This window comes from Sturnira hondurensis, unplaced genomic scaffold (assembly GCF_014824575.4).
Source record: "Sturnira hondurensis isolate 20B ecotype Veracruz unplaced genomic scaffold, ASM1482457v3 Scaffold0022201, whole genome shotgun sequence".
Classification (NCBI taxonomy): domain Eukaryota; kingdom Metazoa; phylum Chordata; class Mammalia; order Chiroptera; family Phyllostomidae; genus Sturnira; species Sturnira hondurensis.
Genome location: NW_028094832.1, coordinates 8,471,809 through 8,490,070, shown reverse-complemented (window position 1 = coordinate 8,490,070; position 18,262 = coordinate 8,471,809). Strand labels below are relative to the sequence as shown.

The window sequence follows — 18,262 nt, the reverse complement described above, 5'->3', positions numbered from 1 at the left end:
AATGAACTGAAGTGCTGTTAATAAAACAGCATAGGTGGGTTTTTAAAATTTTTTTTAGCTCAAATATCTCATTTTATTTTTTTTACTGTATGTTTTCCATTACCATTTAGCCTCCTTACACTCCCTCCCCGCTGCAATCACCACACTGTTGTCCGTGTCCATGAGTCTTTTTTACTTTTTGCTTGATGCTCACTTGAGGGCAATTTTTCATCGCTTTCAGAGTGAAGGAAGGACGCGAGGAAGGGAGGGAGAGAAACCGCAATTGGTTGTCTTCCGTATGCTGCGGGATGGGAACTGTTTTGCACCGGACTGGGATCGGACTTGCAACCCGGGGATGTTCATTCCCCGCAGTGGGAATTGAACCCACAAGCACTGAGCTATGGGAGTGACTGAGCCAATCAACTGAGCCACACTGGCCAGGGCCAAGGCCATATTACTTTTTTAAAAGTAATCTACTGACACAATACAAGCATATATGAATCTTAGTATCTGATTTTTTAAGAAATATTTTGGTAGGTTATTCTGAAATTAAAACAAGGACAAGGGATCTAGAATCTATTAGCGACCAGAAGTTCATTTGCTCTTTTAGTTATTTATGTGTACAGCCTTCCGTGGTTTCACCCTGTGGGGTGCTGCAGCTGCTTTGTAGTTTTTAAGAGCTGACTGGTACACTTTTAGGAATTTTGTGAGCTGGTTGTTAAATACCACCATTGTTAAAACTTTGATTTAAAATAAAACATGTTTTATTGAAAAAGAAACAAATACTGAAAAATTCATCAATTTTTCATTATTTTACTATAGTTGACTATTATCTATGCTCTTGTGCTTACAGGTATCTACTGTATTTTTATGGTGGAAGCACTATGCAACGATACACCCCTGAGAACCTTTTCTCTACTTCATGCTCCTGAGCACTATGCTGGCAACTTGAAGTTAGGCGTGGCTGGAATATTTTTCCCACAGAAGCAAATGCTACCAATCAGAGCTATCCCTCACACCCCTGCCTGGTAGGCTGGCTGTTCACTTTTGCCAGCACAACTCCGCTTCCATCCTGAGCATTAATTATGTGTCAGGCACTGCAGTATTATCAAAGATTTCTGCTCGTCCAAAATTTGAGCATAAAGTTTCCCCTAATGTTCTAATATTAATAGCATGTTAATAGAGGGCAGTATAAAGACAAATGTGAAAGGCAGCTCCTTAAGAAAACAGATGAAGAATATATGGTATGAATTGATACTTTTTAATATCTGACTTTAAAAGGAAGACTAGGGAAGTGGTGTTTATGGTTTTAATTATTTTATTATTTGAACTTCAGCAGTACAGAACAATGTCAATTGGATGTTGACTGAAGTAATAAAGAGGATCGAACATACTATGTAAAACCTATACACAAACCTTGAACAACAAGGGTTTGATGTGCGGGTTCACTGCACGCAGTTTTTGTCAGTGAACATACAGTGAGCCCTCCTTATCCCCGAGTTCCATATCCCTGGATTTCCCATCCCTGCTTGGGGACCTGCAGTTCCAAGGGGCAACTGCATGCGCTGTTCTATGCCATTTCATACAGGGGACTTGAGCATCCCTGGATTTTGGTGTCTCTGTGTGTGTGTGTTGAGGGGGTGGTTCAGGGAGTCCTGTGACCAACTCCTAGCAGTTACTGAGGGAAAACTATCTATAATAAAGTTTGGGGGGGGGTCAAAAGTCACACGGGGATTTCCCACTGTGGGAAGGGGGACATCTGCATTCCTAGCCCCTGCACTGTTCACGGTTCAATGGTATATTGTTTAAATAATACAATATAAGGCTAATAAAGATATATAAAAATCTGATGTAAAAATATTCACAATTTGGGAACTATCATATATCAAAGAATGTGAGAGCTTAAGTGTATTCCAAATTAAGTGTGTTTAGTAGATATGCGATTATTTCTTCATCAAATGAGTCAAATAGCAAATCTATTGCAACATTTTAAAAATGAGGCTTTAGGTTAAAAACTTAAAATGCCACTAAAATTTGTTAAACTTGTTTTGCCAGTTGGTGTTCCCAGAAATCAGAGCTTGGTCTGTCTAGCCTGCATTTATATTTAGTCTGGGCATTTAATCTCTCTTTTGATCTTCATTTCGCCATATACTGTAAGTTGTTTCATAAAGCTTTAACATTAAGTTGGTTTCAAAAATTATAAAATCATGTGGTACTACTGAACAGCTTATTTTAAAACTGCTCAGAAAATACACAAAGCAGTGCCAAAGAACTAAGATGAACATTGTGATTCATTATATGTGTTTTTTTCAAGTTATTTACCTCTTGTGAAAGCTGTGTTACTTGGTCCTTTTGATGTTCCAGGTCTTTTAAAACCGACGAGTTTTGTTTTTCTAACTGAAGAACTCTTCTTGCTAAGTGGACACTAGGCAGATGAAATAAAAAAATTAATATTAGAAAAAAGAACGCTATCTAAAATATTCAAAATGTGTTTGCTTGAAAATTGATTTACTATTTCCTAATAATACTTACATATTAACAGAAGAAATATGTAGCAAAGAGTATTTTCAGATGTCAACAGTAAAGACCAATATTCCAACAATTAGAATTTTGAAAGTAACATTAAAATCTCCATAATCACATAACGGCGATATATTGATTAGAACAGTAATGGTTTCTACCCTTGTTACATTATGATGCTTGGTTGAAAAGACCACAAGAGAGCAATTTACAGCTTTACTCCACTTTTACAAAAATTTCCCATTTATGAACAAATCAAGCAATTAGTTGAAACAGTAATAAAGTGCACTTTGAACAGAATCAGTGTTTACTTCAGACAACACGATGCATTTTCTAATACAAACCAAGAGATTTTCTATTGAAACTATAGGTGGAAAAGATGTATAAAAAGTGAAAATATCTAATCTAATATCATTTAGGTTATCTTAAGAATTTAAAATCACATTAAATATGAAATGTCCTAATTCCATCGTAAGAGACAAGATTAAAAACAAACTTCAGCTATAAAATCACTTCTCCTAAGCACTGGGGGGAGAGGGAGCAGTGTAATTCTTTAAAAACTACTAGTCACGTTCAGAAGATATGTTGCTCCAGTACCCTCCCTGCAGATCCAAACACAAATTTCAGATGTATCACATTTTCATTTGCTGTGAGTTGACCTAGTGATGCCTCACCTGCAAAATCTCTTGGCATCCAAGAAGACAGGATGTTTTACCACGAAGAGAAGTATAGTATTTTCTTTCTAAATAAAACTATAGGACAAAAACAGTTCCATTTTCTGACATAAGATAAAGGAATGCAGACAAAACTCTGAAAATAATGTTAAATATCTTCTTACACATCTATTTCTAAGAGCTTTTTTTGTTTTTCCAAACAAAAATGATGAGTTCTGGTAAAAGCTTATAAAGCGCATTAGGTAGCTTCAAACGGCATGATTTTGCCTTAATGATGATCCGCTGAAGTTAGAGATGGAGAAGACACAGTCCCTGCTTTTGGACAATCATTTTTCACAAAATATATCTTTACTGATGTAAAATTTCGGTTATATGTAATTTACATACCATGAAGTCCACCCATTTAAAGTGTACAACTCAATGGTATTTTGTATATTTATAGAGCTGTTCGACTATCATTATGACCCCACTGTACAACACTTTTATTAGGCACAAAGAAACTCTGTACCCATCTGTACCCATATTCCCCGCCCAGACTTGGGGAACCACTTTCTTTATGTACCTTACAGATTTTTGTAGGGTGTTTACAATTTTGGGATAGCCCATTTCCCACCGCCTAATCTAAAATATACCAGTTCTCTCAAGTTTGAGCCTAAAATAAGATCTCTACAAATAAAGTAAGTATTAATGGTAATTTTATATTAAGTTTACATTTTAAATCTTTTGATTATATAAAATGTTTGTAAACATATGTATTTAATACAATTAGCTTTGTCTTTTTTAGGTTAACTTAAAAATCTTGACATTATCTTCATATTTTCTTTCTCTCTCATCCCTTCTCATATGGTCAGACTAAGTCTTCTCATGTTTCTGTCTCCCACAAAAGTCAGCATTAGGGTCTTTTTGTACATAGTAAGTTCTCAATAAATGCACATTGAAGACAGACCACACTTATATAATGTTCAGCCCAGGAAAATGAATACCATCAAGTGCTATGGCACAGAATCAGTTACAGATTAGATGAAATGTAAGGAAAAGGGATATAAGAAAGCAATGAGATGCAAAGGTTATCCATTACCTACATTCTGAAGAAGACAATGACTTGAAGACATCCAGTTTCAAAATATAAGGTAGCTCATAGGGTTTGAATGCCTTTTGGTTTGTTTGGGAACTGTGTAATGCTCTTCTGCAAATATGGTGTGCCACCACTTATCAGTAAAAAATATCATGTAACAAACACACAAAATTCAAATAATTCTTTTTTTTTAAATCCTCACCCCAGGACGGGCTTATCGATTTTAGAGAGTGAAGAGAGAGGGAGAAAGGAAGAAAAACATTGATGTAAGACAGAAACATTGGTTGCCTCTTGTTCTTGCCCTGACTGGGGACCAAACCCACAACCTAGCAGTCAAACCAGAGACCTTTCGCTTTTCCATTTACCGGATGACGCTCTAACTAACTGAGCTGCACTGGCCAAGAAGAAATTCTGGGTATACTAGTGCTTAAGTTCTAACATCAGGGCTACCTCCTTCTACTAAAATTTTCTGTGATTTTGATTAGAGGATTCTGAATGATAAAAATCAACTATAAATACAGAAAGATATCTTAGAGTTTTTTGAATTGGCTCATGAAAGTGTTCTGCAGGGTTCCAATTACAGGCATATAGTACTGTTTTACTGAGAACAACGTTCTAGGAACTGGGGCCGAGGGGAATGACTGTGACTATTACTATGAAAGCTGATATCATTTACGATGGATAATCAGTATAATAGGAAAGACACTGTGGTACAACTGGTCTCCAATTGATCCACTGATCATATTTTAAAAATTCACTTCTAAGTCATTTATAAGGATAGCAAAACACATCTCACAGATATATCGGAAATTATTTTAAGGTCTCAGGTTGCTCTAAATGATCTGTTTATCCCATAATGTTGCAGGGGGAAAAAAGGAAAAGAAAAAGGAAACAGTAAGAATAAAACATATTGTATTTTTTTCTTTAAAAATTATGTATTTAAGTATATAGAACCTACAGGAAAAAATCGAGAAGTATAATTTTCATCATTATAAACTTACAATTAAACAAAAATGATAAAAAGCAAGTCAGCAATTTTTCCTTGATCATGAATATCAATGATTGTAGAAAAGCAGGTTGAATTAGAAGAAACATTCATTAATTAACTCAATAAGATATTCGTGAGCACTTTCCTTTAACAATCGTTTATTAAATGCCTATAATCTATGCAGGTACTGGGAATATACACTTTCTACCTGCAGGGATAACATTCTACTGAGAAAGATAGGCAAATAAAAAAATTATTGAAGTATGCTAAATACTATGAAAGGGCACACAGGAATGAAAACTAACACTGAGCAGTCTGGTAAGGAAGCAGAGAAATAGCATCCTGGGTAGAAGGAAAAGCATAAGTAAAGGACGATCTGCTGCAGAAAACTGTAAGCAGTATGCTGTTGATGGATAAAACATACGGTGTGTAGTGAGGGTTGAAGGTAGAGAGATACAGACAGGGCTATGTGATGAAAGGCTTTGTACGACAAGCGGAGTTCAGATTTTATCTTTAAGTTGGTTAGGCATGACGTGATCAGATGTGCCCTTGAAAGAGTCCTCTTTCAATATTGTGGAGGATGTCTCAGAGAAGGAAGATGGTGAGCCAACTAAAAGGTTAAGGTCGTAGTCTGGACCAGTGGTCTCCAAAAGCAGTTATGTGCAAAATAATCTTCTGGAGTGTGGGAAATATTATTTACACTTATTTTAATATTATATATCTTTAAGTTTTGATTTTCTGTGTAGTTTCACATTATAATGTGTAATGTATTAGTCCTATAATAATACATGCATGTAACCTATAAATAAATATAAATACATATATATTGGTGGGTACGTGATCAATTTTTTTCCAGTGGGGATTCATATCAAAAAGTTTGGAAACCAGAGGTGTAGGCCAACTTGGTCCAAAAGAAATAGAATGTAAGCCACTCACGTAATACAAAGTTTTCTAGTAGCTACAATAAAAACTGTACAAAGCCCCAATCTTACATGATATGAAACAATTAACTCAAAGTAGATCAAAGACCTAAATAGAAGAGCTAAAACAGGGAGTAAATCTTCATTAATACACGTTTGGCAAAGGATCCGCAGATATGGCACCCAAAGCACAAGCAACAAAAGAAAAATTAGATAAACTGAACTGCATCAAAAGTAGTTTTGTGCTTCAAAACACACCATCAAGAGAGTGAAAAGGCAACCTGTGGAAGAGGAGAAAAAATTCAAAATATGTATCTTAATAAGGGTCTTGTATGGAGAAAAGACAATCAAATTAGAGTATTTACAACATGGCTTGCCTATGCAAAGTTCTCAATAATTGCACGTGTACAACTTTGCACTTCTTGTACCGTGAGCTTCCTAGAGAGTATTATGACTGGGCTAGAACACACATGAACTACAAAATTTTCAACATTACTCTTAGAAGACTGCACAAGTTTAAATTCTCATAAACTAGTTATAGCATTCCCCAAGAACAGGAATTTTTATGTACTTTGTTCTCACCACACAGGGGAAGCGAGTCCGCAGACAGTACTTGGAGAACCACCTGGAACGAGGCCCTTGCAGGTGCCCAGCTTCCAAGAGGAAACTTGAAACGGTTGTAATACATTTGGATTCAAAATGTCTTCCAAAATGTCTCATTGTGGGGGAAAATTAAGAAGGGGCAAGATCTACCTAGGTAACTTTTGAATTCATTTTTGGTTCTTTTTGAATTATTTTATAAAGATAAAATAAAACTAGAAAAGTTGATAAAACTCAGGGTTCAAGCCCCTCCATACATATTAGGTAAGAAATATGAAGTGTACCAGAGGTAAGAAAATTCTGGGTTTAGATGCTACATTATTTTCTTGTATTTAAAGAGAAATTAGCCACTTTGTTGCACAGAAACTTACAATTATTCTCTTAAAACTTTTTAAAAAGTAAAAACTCACCTCTATACTTATAAAACATGAGATCATACATTCAACAACCATATTAAAATCCACTATCAAACTCACAACTTGAATTTCAATTTAGTGCTAAACTATGGACTTTCAGGATTTTAGTCAGGTGGGTGTTTGGCTTCGAAAAGGAACCAAACTTTGAATATGTTGCATCCCCCAGGCCCTTGCTTCTGCGGAGGGAAAGGCCCTGCAGCTCCTTGGGAGGGCTGGGGGGTCTGGGCAAGGGGCGGGCCGAGAGGAGCCATCGAGGAGGCTTCCCTATACATTTGTAAAACAAATAACATTGGATCACCTCCCCAACTTCAAACCAACAAAATCATCTTGTGACACGAAAGAGTGCTCTTTAATTAGACAGTCAGCCAAGAAAAGTGCTTACTTACTACCTGGCCCGAAAAACTGAGAGGTACAAATTGCATTTTAGATGCGTCACAACTGGAGTCCTATGTGTGTGGCCCGAGGTGCCACCACACCCGAGCAAGCCATTTCCTGTGTGTCATGATTGACCTCCTGAATCTTTAAATGTAGCATGTTGTTGTGGTGGGTGATTTGCTGCTACAGGGGGATTCTGTTATAAATGTTCAATATTAGACATGGAAGAGAGGAGGGGGACTTTAGTGTAACTGAAATTCAAAGCAAGACAGAGGAAGAATTGTGATTAGAGTGCATGTCTCTTTAAATACAATGCATACAAAATAAAGACAAATCCCTTCCACATCCTTTATGAGTACCTGTGAATACAGCCTGGGAAGATGACTCTTGCTAAAGGTTATTTATCTTTTTGCACAGAACACCCTGAACTCTTCAAGAAAGCACTGCTTTTACATGCTATCTACTGAGATGCTCAAGTAGGTATAACACACAATTCTTCTTTGTAATTCTAAGAATTGCTGTGTGATTTTTACCTGTAAAGATTAAAATTCACATCAACTGAAATTAATACAACAGAGTATGGTTTTGTATTTAAATGTTCAATCAAAATTTCACCAGTTACCTGGTAAATTATTCGGCTAAGAGTTATATCTTTGCTCTCTTACCACTTCTTGACTACAAATAAAAGTTACTCCCGTGGACCTGTCAGTGATGGCCAGCTCATCCAATTACATACAATTTCATAATAATTAGCCCAGCCAATGGGAGCATGGCAGGCCTCTGTTTACAGCAAAGATGTAAAAGTGCAACGGAGGCCCGAGGCTTCATCCTGAGCCCTTCGATGGTTCTCTCGACATTATCAAAACTTTATAGTTGGTGTTTCAAATCTTTTGCAGTTCTAGTAGGTCAGAGTTCTGTCTCTATAAGCATGGCACAAATAAATTGTTTTTAAAAAGGGCACATTTGCCAGAATGATTCCAGCTTCAGAATGCTTCATGTTGGTCCTTGTACTGCCTGCTATTGGCAGTTACTGAGGACTACACAGTGGTCTCATGCTGATTATCTATGTTATATGAGTCTTTCTATAGTTAATATCCTTAGGTTTGAACTTTCAAGTTGATCACGAACAGACTAGCATTCACCTTTTAAAGGACCAGTCCTGAAACCAACTCATATGAAATAAGCACAGCTTTCCCTAAGGACAAAAATAAGAATCCTGGTCAGGTGGCTCAGCTGGTTGGTGCTTCATTTCATACACAAGCCCCGCCTCTAAAAAAAAGGTTGCAGGTTCAATACCCGGTCGGGGGGCCACACAGGAGGCAACCGATTGATGTTTCTCTCTTACGTGGACGTTTCTTTGTCTCTAAAATCAATAAAAATATATCCTTGGATGAGGATTAAAAAAGAACTCATACATATGAGAACAAAGGAAGGGAAAACAAATTTTTGTAGTGCACAAAAGTTTGCTAGAGGAAATAAAAGTTTCCCCTGCTTTATTTTTTCCTTTATTATGAAGCTCAATCAACTGTGAAAACTTCAACTTCAAGTACTTTATAAAACCAGACAGAAACCCAAATAAAAGGCCTATAGTATGCAGTAAATCTTGCAATTTGAAAGGTTTGAAAACCTCTAGGGAAGTCTCTTCAGGCCAGATCCGCCAAAACAAACAGCACACACACTAAGACCATGTCAGTGCCTGGGTGTTACCCAGGTTAGGGAGCAGAACCAAAACATGTAACCAGAAAATCTAGTTTGCTATTTTCAAACTAATCATGACCGAAACAAAAACATTACTTCAGATTCTCAAGTTTAGTCAAGTCCAGAAAGGCCCATTTTATTTTAATCTACTTTAATTGTATAAGCCCTTTTAACTTTCCACAATGTTGGTCAGAAAGAGTTTAACACAATATTTAGCTATTGTCTCTATCTGTACTGAAACTTCAAAATGCGAGTAACCTTATTTACTAATTACAATGTGTTTTACAGGCATTTCTGGGAGTTATTTTTCAAACTAACTTTGAAAAGTTAGCTTTGCTACTTCTTTACAGGAGAGCGGCATGACAGTATGTCTTAAAAACTGATTGGTATCAAAGAAAGTGAATCTCAAAGCTAGTTTCATAAACAGGGTGTGTCCCTACTAATTATTTCAAAAGGCCTCATTAAAGTTTTAAAACAAAATTGTTGCAAATAAAAACTCAAATTGTGCCTAGTCAAAGTTTTTTGAACACTGACTTTTGCTCTAAAATCAACTGCAATTTACTTAGAGAAACATTAATTGGCACAACAAACATATATTTATTGAACTCTATGCCAGGTACTTTGAACTATACATCCATTTTCTCATTTTAATATCATAACATAGCTTGGGTAGCAATAGGCAACTTGTAAAAAATTTCAGTGACTATCCAATTTATTAGCAGCAAAATGGCACTCAAAAACAGAAGGCCTAAAAATTAAGTTTTGTGTAACCAATAAAATTAACATTTTTAAAGAACATTCAATGACATAAAAATATGTTCAGGGTAGAATTATAGAATAAAAAACTCTAAATTATATACCATAATGATATCCTAAATATGTAAGCAAAACATATATCTGTATATATTTTTGAATAGTATCTCTGAATGGCAAAATTATCAGGAATTTTCCTAATTTTCTAAAATAAACCTATATTATTTTTATAATCAGAAACCCCCCAATTAAGTGTTACTAAAACAACTAAATCTTGTTGTTGAATATATGAGATTTTAAATCAAATATAGTATGAACAGGATATATGATGTAGTAGTTATAAAATAAGTTCCTCTGACATTTTACTATATTTTGGTAAAGACTGGGGTATAATGAAAACTTCATTATGCAAATATTTCATATACTGTTCTACCTGAGCTGTTCTACAATATAGCTTAAGTTTCCACTGCTTTAACTCAAATGTGAAAATTAAACATAGATTCTCTCAAAAGCTATATTGCTTTTACCTTAAATTAAACTTGAACAGAGCACAAACCTACTGACTTCTTTGTGGATATCTGTTAAGAGATCGAACATGGGCTCTGCAACCTTTGGACATGCGTCAGACCCTCAACAGGAATCTTCTGTGCCACTAATCAATTGTGTGCATACAGCAGGCACTCAATAAAAGTTGTTGAATGGATGGGCAAAGGAATGCGTAAATGCCCTCTCTGCATATCAAGACGTACTTTCCCTTCTCTCAGTTTAGATGACCTGAGAAGCATTTCCTCAAAATAACCCTCTGGTTCACCACGAGAAGAATGCCTGGCACCAGCTGGTAGGAGATATTAATAGTGTGCCCATTAGGCACTTGTTCAAGGCACAGAGATAGCTCAGTGATAAAATCTTTAGAAGTATTTGGACATTTTTTAGAAGTATTTGGACAGTTAACATTATTGGAATATGAATCAGTTGTGGTTCCTTAAATCTTTACTCTTACTTTTAAGAAATCAACATTGGTTTGGGAAATTTCTTAACAAAATAAGCAATAATTGCTTTCATTTTGGAGGAAGTCAGTATTTGGGCTAAAGAAAGAAAGCTTAAATAGCAGAACTCTTCTCCCTCTCTTTTTTTTTTCTGTGACAAGATTCTTTTGAAGGGTTCAGATGCTAAAATTGAGAAGAGGGGTGCTGCGTGGGTATTCCGAAGGTTAGAGCGCAGTCCCAACTCTGCAAGGTTGCGCGGGTTCCATTCCTGGTCAGGGCCCAGAAAAGAAGCAACCAAGGAATGCATAAAAAAGTGGAACAACAAAATCGATGTCTCTCTCTCAAATTAATAAAAATAAATAAAATAGGGAAGAGAATGGATTTGTTCCTTCAAATTTCAATATTTGCTATTTTTTTCAAATAATATATGATCTAGAAATTCTTTTTTTTTTATTTAAGATTTTATTTATTTATCTTTAGAGGGGAAGGGAAGGAGAGAGGGAGAGAAATATCAATGTATGGTTGCCTCTTATGAGTCCCCTGCTGGGAACCGGCCTGCAGCCTAGGCAGGTACCCTGACTGGGAATCAAACCTCGATCCTGTGGTTCGCACTCAATTCACTGAGCTACACCAGCCAGGGCCATGATACAGAAATTCATATATCTTTACTAGACAGAATGAACCATTCCAGCTACAAATGAGAAGCTGATACTAATCTATACTGATCTAAAATTTTCCAGATATTTAGTTTAAGCAGCAAGTGACCAATTCTAAGCACCCCTTTACTTATTGTAAAATGGTCTGTATCTTCCATCACTTTAGATAGCCATAGAAACATACTGTTCTCCAGAGAACATACTGTTCTCTTCAAAGATTATACAAAAGTACTGGTGTTAGGATGGATTGTTTTTCTTAGTGTATAATGTCTCTAAAGGTTTAAATCAATTCATGTTAAAATAAAAGCTAAAGAAACAGGTTTGAGTCCTCTAATACTCACATGAGAAGACAGTTCTACCAGGTATCTTACAAGGTAGTGACAGGGGGGAGTAAACAAGAATAACATGTAGTTGCTGACTTTGAGGAACTTTGCATCTAGCTGGAAAAATATTATGGGAAATGAGAGCTCATCAGATAAGAGAAATGCTCTATTATACAGTGTAAAGAAATCAGAAATTTACAGGCAGAGATATATACTACTCTCGTTCTGCCTAAAAAATCAACTAAGGGTGCAGAGGTAGGGCCACCTGGAAGGACTCAGGGGTCTGAAAGGAACATTTTGACTCGACGTAATAGTGAACAGGGCGGCAGGATGTTTTTGTAAAGCAGGATGAATCTAGGTCAGCTAAAGGAGTTAGGTCAACCAGAAAACTGATTAATAGAGGTTCAATTTTCTCTCAGCATACTTTAGGCAATATCTCCCAACACAACTAATGGATCTTTCAAAATTATCTTGATTTGGCCCTGGCTGGGTAGTTTAGTTTGGTAGAACATCATCTCAACACACCAAGGCTATGGGTTTGATCTCCTGTCGGGGCACATGCAAGAATCAACCAATGAATATGTAAATAAGTGAAACAACAAATCAATGTTTCTCTCTCCCTCTGAAATCAATAAATAAATATTGAATTTTTTCTTGGTCTTTAAAAAGTCTTTTATAATTTCAATTTACAATATTTATACTACACTTCTGATCTCTTTCTTTTGTTCTTTCAGGTATATCTCAAGGAAATGTAGACTGGTGAATAAAAACAAGAGAAAAAAGGGAAGAATAGTTAATTAATATAAACTTGAAAATTACTGGTACAAAAGCATTTGACTTGTAACTCAACTGAAATTAATGCAAAAATAAGATGGTGTCATTATCACTGAATCTAATTCTGGAAAAATTCTGATGTATGCTTCTATTCTATGGACCATTAAACTCACTTATAAATCATAAAATGTACGATGATTACTTACTGTGTTTTATTTTGTGAGCAATTCACTATTTATGCATACTAAAAATAAAGTAACTTTACTTTGTTATGTAACTCAGCACACTATCAAAAAGCATAATGCCATTCTGCTTAGCTCAAATAGATAAATAAACAAATATAGATCGATTTTACCTTTGTTTTAGTCGTCTTTTGGCTGTTGTGGGAACATTAGCACCGTAGCCATAGGAAAAAAGAACCCTTTCAGCCTCATCTTCATTTTCAACTGGAAAATATTAGAAGTCTATGATATAAAATAACTTTCTTTCTTAAGAAGCACAGTAGAAGTAAAAATAAAAGAGGTTATAAGCATGAATTACGGAGCATAAGAACATTAAAAATGTGTAATCTTAAACAGGCCGTTTGTAAGCAGGAGCATATTTCTTAGAGCATGTGCTTGTTTGGATTTGTTCCATTTACTTTTAAAAGGTATAAAGGATTGCATCATATGACATCAGTTTTTCTTCTTATAAAACATTATAATACAGATGTGTTATTCTAAATGACTCAAAGCCTTTCTCCATGAAAATATGTAATTATGAAAAGGTAGTAACATCAATCTTATTACTTTTCTTCTTGATAAAGAAATGACTTTTTAATTAGAAAGGATGTGCACTATTTTATCAGAACAACTTTATCTTCACTTGTAATAAAAAGTAAGCACTTAGATAGGCTACTCTGTGAAGACAATGTGTAGCACTAAGAATGTACTGATGGCCTCTTTTTTTTTTAATTACTAAAAATCTCCAGCAAAACCATTTTCTACTAAATTGTGCTGTTGTTACACCACTTCCCAAAAGGAATTTGAACAGGTTAAGATTTCGTAGTTAAAAGGTTTAAATGAAATTGTAATTTCACTGTAGGTTGGGATTTAAAAATTTAATCAAAGGCCATAAATTTACCAGCTCAAATAAAAGCAGTCAATGACATACTAACAATTCTGTAGTTTTAAGCATCAACAACAGTATTTAATTTCAAAAAAGAAACTTACTTTCAGAAGTTTCTCAGATTTAAAACAAACCCACGTATTTTCCATTAGTGAGGCTGACTACATGCGGGCTGATCACTATAATACGCGCTTCTTTGTTGATTTATCCTTCTACAGTGAAGTACAAATTTTAGGAACGTTCCCAAGTGTTTTCCTTCAATTTTGTCCCTGTTTTTCAAGGTGAACCAAGATTAGTTTTCGGGGGCAGAACTGTCAGCTGTGAGGGACGTGGAAACAAGAGGTGATACATGCCATTGGCAATAGTGTTATCTGCTATCATGGCTTCAGATCCAAATAGAGTTCTCCAGTTCACCTGCATCAGAACCAGAGCTGGTGTTATATACCCATCCCACTCTTGTCTCTCTTAAATAGTTCTAAATCCGGAAGGGAAAGGGGTAAATTTAGTTAACATCTTTAAGACACCATTAGTTAGATATCGATGGGCATCTTAAATTTGAGTTTAAGAATTATTAGACTAATTACTCATGGGATAACTATCCCAGTGGTGATTTAATTACTATACAACAAGGAAAATGGCAGTAAAAAGATATGACTGTGTCTTAGAAGCACAGAGCAACTGTATCTGAGTGCCATTATTTTTCTCAGGCTAAAGGATTAGGAAGGTGTGGAAGGACTGACATTCATAGAGAAGGTGTAAGAGGGAATTGCATGTGTAAAGTCACAGAGGTGGGGAGCTTTAGTAATTGTGAAAAAAATGGCTGGAGTTAGTCTGGAGTACAAAAGCAGGTTTAGTTCTAATTCTGAATAGGACTTGTTTGCTAGAATAAGGAGTATGAAATTTATTTTATAGTCAGTAAGACGTTAATACAGGTAGGTGGCAGGACCAACAGATTTTTGTTGTTGATGCTGATACTGTAGGGAAAAAATTCCAATAATGGGGAAAAAGATGGCCTAGATTGGTAGCACCAATCCTCCTAAGCTGCAGTAGTAATCAGTTGATACATGATCCACAGTAGCAACGGAGCACAGAAAAATAGAACTTGGATTCTAGACAAGTACACACAGGCGAAGGTGAGATGAGCCACTAGACTAGGTAGAATAGGGAAGAATCAAGACTGACAAAAGCCAGTTGGGCAATTAGACAGACTTTATTAACAGATTAACATAAGAAAATTAGTGAGTTTCAGGGAGGGAAGAGAAACTATAAATAATGGTAGATACTCAATGACTTCAGGAACTCCATACGGACCTGTGGACATCACGGAAAGAGAAAAGATCACCCAGAACACAAGAGAACGAGGGCGGGGCAAAACCCTGGTAACTATCAGAGTTAGATAGAAGAGACAACGAAGTGAGGGAGAGAAAACAAATCAGTTGCAGGTGATTCGAGAAACAAGAGAGGGGTTTTGAGAATTATGACAGATGCCTAGCAGAGCTTTCAAGTAGGATGGGAATTAATAGAGAGTCCCTGAATTTGACAACTAGAAATCTGGTTTTCATTTTTTGTTTGAATTTATTTAGCTTCCAGATAATATTTTATTTTTTACAACTTGATGAGATGTTGAAAACTAAATCCCTCAAATATCCAAATAACACATTTATTTGATTATAAACAGCAATGCAAGTGCAAACAGGGTACTTTCATTTGCCAAGGTCACGCTTCAATAAATGAAGTGTAACCATCTTTCTGTCAGCTGAGGTTAGCTGAATTAGATGGCAATCCCTTGAGTATTTTACACATAGTAGTACTAAAAGAATGTTTTGTGCTTACATTTTTGAAATTTTAGTTAATCAGTAAGTATCCTTTAGACAATAATGAAAATATTCTAATTTCCAATGTGAATGGATAGAGAAGAGCTTAGTTTCTTGGTCTTCCAAGTACAAATAAATATGTTTTACTCTAAGATGGTTTTAAATGGCTTATACAATATCATAATAAAAAGTAGTTTCTATATTTCTTCTAAAGATTTTATTTAAAAAATATTTACACATATAGAAAAGTTGAAAAAGGTGAACAGTGTATACCCATATACACAATATTTGGATTCTAAGTTAAACATTGTACTGTATTTATTTATCACACATCGTTCCATTCCATATCAACCCATAAATCTAGCCCTGGCTGGCGTGGCTCAGTGAATTGAGTGCCAGCCTGAGAACCAAAGGGTCACTAGTTTGATTCCAAGTTAGGGCACATGCCTGGGTGGCGGGCCAGGTCCCTAGTAGGGGTTGCGTGATAAGCAAGCACAGGCTGATGTTTCTCTCCCTCTCTTTCTCCCTCCCTTCCCCTCTCTCTAAAAATAAATAAATAAAATATTTAAAAAATCTATCTTATTTTTTTGCGTGTATTTCAAAGTACATCTGCCCTTCAGACCTTCACAGTTCAACATGTAAATCATCAACTACCAGTTCAATTATTTCTTTGCAGTTCTTTTGTAAAAAATAAAATTTATATATGGTAAATGGTACAAATCTTAAGTATACCTGATAATTTTACTTATCACTGTATTGTGATTGGTTGGCAATTTGAAAATAGTGCTACTCTTCCTTTGTGATCTTTACGCTTTTTTTCTTTCTTGTCTTATATGACTGCTACAAGCTCAATTACAATGTGTAATAGAAGTTATGAAAATATAAATCCTTGCCCAGATATCTCCTTTAAAAGGAAAGAATTTAATATTCCATCATTTGGTATGATATTAGCGATAGATGTTTTTGTAGATATTCTTTATCAAATTGAGGAAGTTTCTTCTATTTACTAATTTGTCTCAACACAAGGACATATGCAAAGTTATAGAGCTAAGAAAGAGTATAGAACTTTCAACATATTCCGATGTGCTACGAAATGGTAAGGCATAAGAAGTAGAAAGATGAGTCTAATGGTAAAAAAGTCATGCTAAGGAATTTGACTGCAGGCTGTCTTTAGATGATAGCGGCATTCAGGCCAGTTCATGCACAGTATAGTCAAACCTGTATTTTACAAAGAAAACTCAGACTCAGTGGAGAAACTGAAGATGAATTTGAAAACTATTGCAATTATCAGACATTGAAAATAAAAAAAGACAATGGCAAAAATAAAATAACAGTTTTTCTTAAATTTGCCTATATGTCTAGTCTCTACAATAAAATGTTCCCCACAAAGATTCAAATTTAATGTCAATTTCAATTGATGCTTAAATGTACTTTTATAAGAAAGCTGCTGTTATTTCTCACCTTTGAACACAAATAGTGTACTGCAGCAAACATCACAGTCAATGGTGAAATGTTAATTTAAAATGTTCCCTCTTTAAAGGCAACCCAGAAAATAAAAGTAGAGATCAGGGTAAAAAATTTTAACATAGTACATTCAAAGAACTTCTATCTGTTGTTCAAGACTCATTCAAGTGCCATCTCCTCTGTTAGGTATTTGTCACCACAAAGGCTGAATTTACTGAGGGCCTCTTTTCTGTACTTTCACCAAGGACTGCCCATCTCTTGCTAATAGTACTTAGCTCACTTAATTATCTGCTCACGTTTGTCTCTCCCAGTAGGCTAAACAAGAAACCCCTATAAGCAAGCATTATTGTACGCACTCCACAGCCCCAGATCCGGCATATGCAAACACTTAATTAGCACTGAATGAGTGAACTGAAATAAAAATAAAATCTACCACAGTTACCTATTTTAAAAAGATCTCAACTATTAGAACTAAGACTGTTTAAAACATAAAATACTCCTTTTAAAAAGTTAACAATTAGGGGGTTGGCTGGGATGAGAGTAAAAGAAAACTATACTTGAACAGCAATTAAATTAAAAAAAAAGGTACCAATTATATTTGAAAGAAATATACCAAAGCAGTTTTAGAAACAATACCAGGTTCCTTGTTGGTTCTAATTAAAAACACAATAAAACATTAAAACAAAAAGCCACGTGGGAGGTGTTGGGAGGCGTTGGGAGGCAGGCACTTACTTTCCGCAGTTTGGATTATTATTTCGTCAAGCTCTTTTTCCAGTTTCTCATAGGTGCCTAGCCTTGCCTGATGCTCAGAGTTCTGTGCTTGAAGTTCAGTAATGCGCTTTTCAGAAGAGGCTTGGAGACTATAAAATTCTTTAGTTAAAACCTAATAGTGAAAGAAAAAAGATCGCAGAGGCAGAATTAAATAAGTTAATAGTTAAGACAAAAACATGATACAAAAATATTTTTAGTTTTTTTCTCTCCATTTAAAAATTTAGATATGAAGAGAAAGTAGTTCAACTGCGATGACTGAGAAAGTACAATACAATTATTTCTACAGAAAACAATTCGGTTATTTTTAACAGAAAATGACAAAGCACTTTTTTAATTACACAATTTAATAAAAACCAATTAAAACCTGAA

General features: G+C 35.3%; 1 protein-coding gene across 1 annotated transcript in view; it reads right to left on the bottom strand.

The window, feature by feature from the left end:
- Window positions 1–18,262, bottom strand: part of PIBF1 (progesterone immunomodulatory binding factor 1) — a 184,768-nt gene that overhangs the window by 66,313 nt on the left and 100,193 nt on the right. The window contains exons 12-14 of the mRNA XM_037034772.1: window positions 17,855–18,005; window positions 13,093–13,183; window positions 2,302–2,404 (exon numbers count right to left, since the gene is read on the bottom strand). Of these exons, the coding sequence (XP_036890667.1) occupies window positions 2,302–2,404; window positions 13,093–13,183; window positions 17,855–18,005 (345 nt within the window). The remainder of the gene's footprint in view (window positions 1–2,301; window positions 2,405–13,092; window positions 13,184–17,854; window positions 18,006–18,262) is intronic.